At 49.1% G+C, this 7,158-nt stretch overlaps 1 protein-coding gene across 3 annotated transcripts in view; it reads left to right on the top strand.

Annotated features, from left to right (window-relative positions):
* The window catches only part of LOC308392354 (carbohydrate sulfotransferase 8-like), a 64,220-nt gene extending 57,941 nt beyond the window's left edge, over positions 1-6,279 (top strand). The window contains exons 3-4 of one of the 3 annotated variants that reach the window (XM_080875334.1): positions 1,647-1,687; positions 4,192-6,279. In XM_080875334.1, coding sequence (XP_080731460.1) covers positions 1,647-1,687; positions 4,192-5,217 — 1,067 coding nt within the window. In that variant the 3' untranslated portion in view covers positions 5,218-6,279. The remainder of the gene's footprint in view (positions 1-1,646; positions 1,688-4,191) is intronic. The other 2 variants (XM_080875333.1, XM_080875332.1) reach the window with 2 other exon arrangements.
* Positions 6,280-7,158: the final 879 nt, after the last annotated feature.

The raw sequence follows: 7,158 nt of genomic DNA, 5'->3' as shown, positions 1-7,158 counted from the left end.
ACACGCACGCACACACACACACACACACACACACTAGAACACACACACACACACTAGAACACACACACTAGAACACACACGCACGCACACACACACACACACACACACACACTAGAACACACACACTAGAACACACACGCACGCACACACACACACACACACACACACACACTAGAACACACACACTAGAACACACACGCACGCACACACACACACACTAGAACACACACGCGCACACACACACACACACACACTAGAACACACACACACACACACTAGAACACACACACACACTAGAACACACACACACACACACACTAGAACACACACACGCACACACTAGAACACACACACACTAGAACACACACACACACACACTAGAACACACACACACACACACACACTAGAACACACACACTAGAACACACACACACACACACTAGAACACACACACTAGAACACACACACACACACACTAGAACACACACACACACACACACACACACACACTAGAACACACACACACACACACTAGAACACACACACTAGAACACACACTCTCTCTCCCTCTCTCTCTCACTCACCCTCTCACTCTCTCTCTCTCTCACTCTCTCACTCACCCTCTCACTCTCTCACTCACCCTCTCTCACTCACTCACCCTCTCACTCTCTCTCACCCTCTCACTCTCTCTCTCTCTCTCACTCACCCTCTCACTCTCTCTCTCACCCTCTCACTCTCTCTCTCTCCCTCTCTCTCTCATTCACCCTCTCACTCTCTCACTCACCCTCTCACTCTCTCACTCACCCTCTCTCACTCTCTCTCCCTCTCTCTCTCACTCACCCTCTCACTCTCTCTCACCCTCTCACTCTCTCTCTCTCACCCTCTCTCTCTCTCACTCACCCTCTCACTCTCTCTCTCACCCTCTCACTCTCTCTCTCTCCCTCTCTCTCTCATTCACCCTCTCACTCTCTCACTCACCCTCTCCCTCTCACTCACCCTCTCTCACTCCCTCCCTCTCCCTCTCACTCAACCTCTCTCACTCTCTCTCTCTCCCTCTCTCTCTCACTCACCCTCTCACTCTCTCTCTCACCCTCTCACTCAACCTCTCTCACTCTCTCTCTCCCTCTCTCTCTCACTCACCCTCTCACTCTCTCACTCACCCTCTCCCTCTCACTCACCCTCTCTCACTCCCTCTCTCTCCCTCTCTCTCTCACTCACCCTCTCACTCTCTCTCACTCACCCTCTCACTCTCTCCCTCACCCTCTCTCTCACCCTCTCTCTCTCTCTCACTCACCCTCTCTCTCTCTCACCCTCTCACTCTCTCTCTCTCCCTCTCTCTCTCACTCACCCTCTCACTCACCCTCTCTCACTCCCTCTCTCTCCCTCTCTCTCTCACTCACCCTCTGACTCTCTCTCTCACCCTCTCACTCTCTCTCACTCACCCTCTCTCTCACCCTCTCTCTCTCTCTCTCTCATTCACCCTCTCACTCTCTCTCCCTCACCCTCTCACTCACACACTCACTCTCTCTCACACTCACGTGTGTTGCAGTTTGTTTTCAGCTTCATTAAATCATCCTACCCAACATAAAGTGAACGTGTCCACATACTTCTGCTCCTGACTGTGCTCTCTCCCCCCTCCTTCTCAGGTGTGCAGGTGCTGGTGGCTCCCAGGCGGCCTTCACAGAAGGTAACAGCAGCACGGCGACACCTGCTGGACTCACACAGCATCACATTTTCCAAACAGAGTAAACACATGGAGCAGAACAAAGATTAGAGCGCCATCCAGTGTCCACAGCCAGCACGACAGCTCCTGTGGTTAGACATTCATATATTTTAGTGCAACAGAAAGTTCCTGATCGGTTCTTGTGAGTCTCAGATCATCGAGGACCTTCTGCTCCACCGTTTCTAATTTACATAAAAGTTTCGGGGTCCAAAGTTTGAAGGTTTATAATGGTTGTTGTCAAGTTTTAGCTTCATGTATCAGAAACATGTGTTTTTGAAACATGGCCACGGTCTTTCACTAAAACTCGGGTAATATTTAAACATGAATATCAGACTAAAGCTGTGCCCTCGAGCTGAATCAGGGTCTGTAGACACATGCATGAAACATGAGTGTTGCCTGATTAAAATATGCAGCAAAAGCAGGTCTGCATCGTCCCATATTTGAGCTGCACTAATAAAAACCTTCACACTGAAGTTTGTAGTTGGATGTAGGTGGATTTCATAACAATGTAAAATAATATTTTTAACATGAAGAAACGTCAGAAGATTCTGATCTGAGTTCAGCTCTGTAGGTTTCAGACCGGGATGTATTTAAAAATTTAATTTAAATGTAATATGTTCACATTTAGTCCTGCAGTGTCTGACAACACCCAGAATCTCAGAAAGATGATTCTGTTCAAATGCAAGGTTTTCAGAAACATTTCATCATCATCATCCTCATCCTCAGTGTTTGGACACCACACACACACACACACACACACACACACACACACACACACGTTTAGGTTGGACACCTGCAGCTGAGACTGCAGACGTCCTGACTTGCATGATTGATCAGGACACTCACAGCATCAGATGGAATTCAGATTTTCAGGTTCAGAGAGTAGAACCCTGCAGAGTAGAACCCTGTAGAGTAGAAACATGCACAGTAGAACCCTGTAGAGCAGAAACATACACAGTAGAAACATGCACAGTAGAACCCTGTAGAGTAGAACACTGTAGAGTAGAAACATGCACAGTAGAACCCTGCAGAGTAGAACCCTGTAGAGTAGAAACATGCACAGTAGAACCCTGTAGAGTAGAACCCTGTAGAGTAGAAAAATGCACAGTAGAACCCTGTAGAGTAGAAACATGCACAGTAGAACCTTGCAGAGTAGAACCCTGTAGAGTAGAAACATGCACAGTAGAACCCTGTAGAGTAGAACCCTGTAGAGTAGAACCCTGCAGAGTAGAACCCTGTAGAGTAGAAACATGCACAGTAGAACCCTGTAGAGTAGAACCCTGTAGAGTAGAAAAATGCACAGTAGAACCCTGTAGAGTAGAAACATGCACAGTAGAACCTTGCAGAGTAGAACCCTGTAGAGTAGAAACATGCACAGTAGAACCTTGCAGAGTAGAACCCTGTAGAGTAGAAACATGCACAGTAGAACCCTGTAGAGTAGAACCCTGTAGAGTAGAACCCTGCAGAGTAGAACCCTGTAGAGTAGAAACATGCACAGTAGAACCCTGTAGAGTAGAACCCTGTAGAGTAGAAAAATGCACAGTAGAACCCTGTAGAGTAGAAACATGCACAGTAGAACCTTGCAGAGTAGAACCCTGTAGAGTAGAAACATGCACAGTAGAACCTTGCAGAGTAGAACCCTGTAGAGTAGAAACATGCACAGTAGAACCCTGTAGAGTAGAACCCTGTAGAGTAGAACCCTGCAGAGTAGAACCCTGTAGAGTAGAAACATGCACAGTAGAACCCTGTAGAGTAGAAACCTGTAGAGTAGAAACATGCACAGTAGAACCCTGTAGAGTAGAAACATGCACAGTAGAACCCTGTAGAGTAGAAACATGCAGAGTAGAACCTGTAGAGTCGAAAAATGCAGAGTAGAACCCTGCAGAGTAGAAACATGCACAGTAGAACCCTGCAGAGTCGAAACATGCAGAGTAGAACCTTGCCGAGTAGAACCCTGCAGAGTAGAAAAGTGCAGATTAGAAACATGCAAAGTAGAACCCTGCAGAGTAGAACCTTGCACAGTAGAACCTGCAGAATAGAAAAATGCAGATTAGAAACATGTAGAGTAGAACCCTGCAGAGTAGAACCCTGCAGAGTAGAAACATGCACAGTAGAACCCTGCAGATTAGAAACGTGCAGAGTAGAACCTGCAGCGTAGAACCCTGCAGAGTAGAACCCTGCAGAGTAGAAACATGCAGAGTAGAACCTGCAGAGTAGAACCTTGCAGAGTAGAACCATGCACAGTAGAACCCTGCAGAGTAGCACCTGCAGAGTAGAAACCTGATTAATGGATCAGAACGTTTTATGTGAATCGGAGCCGCTTGGTCAAAAACAAAGCGGCTGATCATGGACTCTTTACATGCAGGAAATGGCGAGCGTGGAGGTTAAACATACAGACAACGCCCTGCGTGATGGGAAACGCCCACTGATGACATGCCCTCTGTTTCCTGTATGTGTGTGTGTTAAAGGAAGCCGACGATGCGGCAGGACGTCGTCCTGTCTCTCCGCCCGCTCTCCGTCCCCAGCCACTGTCCTCCTCGCTATTCTCTGACTCACCGCTCGGCTCAAAGCAGCCGCTCACTAAACGCCGCAGGAAGTTGCTGCTGAAGAGCAGCGTGGCGGCGTCCAGCTCCCCCACGGGCCAAGTAGAGGTGGCGCTGCAGCTGCCGAGGATGCAGGAGTCACGGCACCGCCTGCTAACAGATATCTGTGCCCAATACCAGCCGGGAGTGGATAGGCGGCCGCCGTCGCAGCGGCAGGTGTCGCGGGTGTACGTGGAGGAGCGGTCCCGGCTGCTGTACTGCGAGGTGCCCAAAGCTGGCTGCTCCAACTGGAAGCGGGTGCTGATGGTGCTGAGCGGCAGCGCCGCGTCCACACGGGACATTCCCCATGACGCGGCGCATTACGAAAACCGCCTCCCGCGGCTCAGCGGCTATAGTCGTGCTGGCGTTACCGAGCGGCTTCGCTCCTACACCAAAGCGCTGTTCGTCCGGGAGCCTTTTGAGCGCCTCGTGTCAGCGTTTCGGGACAAGTTTGAGAGCCCCAACTCATACTACCACCCCGTGTTTGGACGGGCCATCATCTCCAGGTACCGAGCCAACGCCACACATGCTGCACTGCGCTCTGGCGCCGGTGTGACCTTCAGGGAGTTTGTGCAGTACCTGCTGGATGTGCGGCGGCCCGTGGGGATGGACATCCACTGGGAGCCGGTGAGCCAGCTGTGCAGCCCATGCTTCCTGCAGTTCACCTTCATCGGGAAGTTCGAGAGCCTGGAGCGTGACGCCAACTTCCTGCTCCGAAGCATCGGGGCGCCGGCTAACCTCACGTTCCCGGACTTCAAGGACAGGAACCCACTGGCGGAGAGGACATCCTCCAGCATCACGCAGAAGTACTTCTCACAGCTCAACGCCACCGAGCGGCAGAAGGTCTTCGACTTCTACTACATGGACTACCTGATGTTCGGGTACCCCAAGCCCTTCAGCGACCTGCACTGAGCCACTGCCGCGCTCAGCATGTTTGGCTCTGTTAACGTGTCAGAGGGGTGGGACAAGCTGAGGCTGCGTACCTGTGCAGGTGTGAGAGCTCCAGACTCAGAGACTGATTTTTGTGTTTGTGTGTTTTTAACGACTTCTGTGAAGTTTGTTGAGCCGCGTCCTGCAGAGAGAAGCTGTCAGATAACGGCGGGAATCACATGGATGCTTCCGGGCTCAGACGCCGTGATGTCACACATTGACAACTTTGAGTCAATTGCTTGCGACGTTGAGGCATCAGCCAATCAGATCGCATTTAGCCAAATCTGCTCCAAACGCAGCTGTTGGCGAAAGAAGCTGAGGTGGTCTGCACAATTGCGGAGGAGGATGAGGAGATGAGCCGATGTGACCTCTGACCTCGGCGTTGTGGCAAAGACACGGTCGAGATGCTGTTTAATAATTTTTTTTAATCAGTGAATCAGGCACAAAAATATAAAAATGTTTTTCACAAAAATGTCATTTTATTATTTAACCCGACATTATGACAGCGAACAGGAAGTATGATGCTGCGGACTGACCGAGCTCTGGATTATTTTAATAAAGACCTTAAATCTGCTCGGGTGGAGGAGTGGCTCAGTTGATCATTTATGTACAGTCTGTTTAAAGCAGGAACAGGAAGTGAGGTAGGAGGTGATGCTGCAAATGTGTTTGTGGTGATTTTCAGACGACCTCGAAGCCTTAACACTGCCTTCTCACCTGTGACCACAATAAACGAGACACTCTTTGAACACCTGGAGACTCGCCTCTTATTCTGATACTCACAGGCTGACCTTTGACCTTTGTGCTCAGGTCTGGGTGTAAATAAAGTTTAGCTCCCCTAACATCACCTGCAGACCGTCAGATTTGTTATTATTCACCTGTATTTATTCATCACTGACGCTCTCCCTGTGGACCCAGTTGGACCCTCTAGTGGCCAGTCCAGGCCTGGGAGCCTCATGTTTGATAGCAGAGGCCTAAGCTGGGTTTAGATTAACCTGGGTAACTTCAGGCTTAACCTGGTTTCTATACAGATAAATCACCATGGTAACTTAAGATCAAGATTAAAGATAAATAGGTATGACATCACCGCCTACTGACCAATCAGATCTCCAGAAAATACCATTTTTGGACGATCCCTCGGACCTCTGAGCTGGAACAGCAGGTCTGTTTTATCACCGTGCGATGTCTCATGTTTCTCCGCTGATCAGTGATTTTTAAAAAGCCGTTACCTTAGAAACAAACAGCAGCATCTCATCACTGAGCGCGCTCGGAGATGAGATAATGAAATATAATTAAAATGTTTACTTTGGCGCTGTTGAGCACCAGAGTTGTGATCTGTGGCGACGAGCTGGGCCCACGTTCTCCGACCCAAACAGGAAAACTGAGTTCACACGAGAATAAATCTGAGCTGACTTAACGAGTGACATTTAAAACGAGGCGTCACACTGTGACTCACAGGATCACCACCGGGGGGCAGAGTTTGACCTGTGTGTGCACCCACTGTTATCATCTTCAATGCCAACACAGAGCAGAGCAGCTACCTGAACATTGCTCCAACAGAGGTCCATCATCTTGTTAATAACTTTACCTCCTGTCACTGCGTACGACTCTGGATACTGTAGCTCTGGTGAAAAATAGACTTAAATCAGAAGTACCTGACTCCGTGGTATAATTCTCAAACACGTAGCGTAAAGCAGACGACTCGTTAGTTTCAGTCAGGTTTCAGAGCTCATCACAGCACAGAAGTGAAGATGAAGGTTGTAATGTTCTTATTCCTCTATGAATAAAACATCAAGAATTGCTCCTGGTGCTAGCTTCAGCTAACACCCAGTCTGTTTATTATTCTTTCTACAACGATCGCTTCTTCTTCTGTTCTGTATATCTTATTGATTCCAGAGCGCCCCCTGTGGGTAGCTTCAACAATAG

Source organism: Rhamphochromis sp. 'chilingali', assembly GCF_963969265.1.
Source record: "Rhamphochromis sp. 'chilingali' genome assembly, chromosome: 2".
Taxonomy (NCBI): domain Eukaryota; kingdom Metazoa; phylum Chordata; class Actinopteri; order Cichliformes; family Cichlidae; genus Rhamphochromis; species Rhamphochromis sp. 'chilingali'.
Note: the sequence above shows the minus strand (reverse complement) of the source record. Positions and strands in the feature narration are given on the sequence as shown.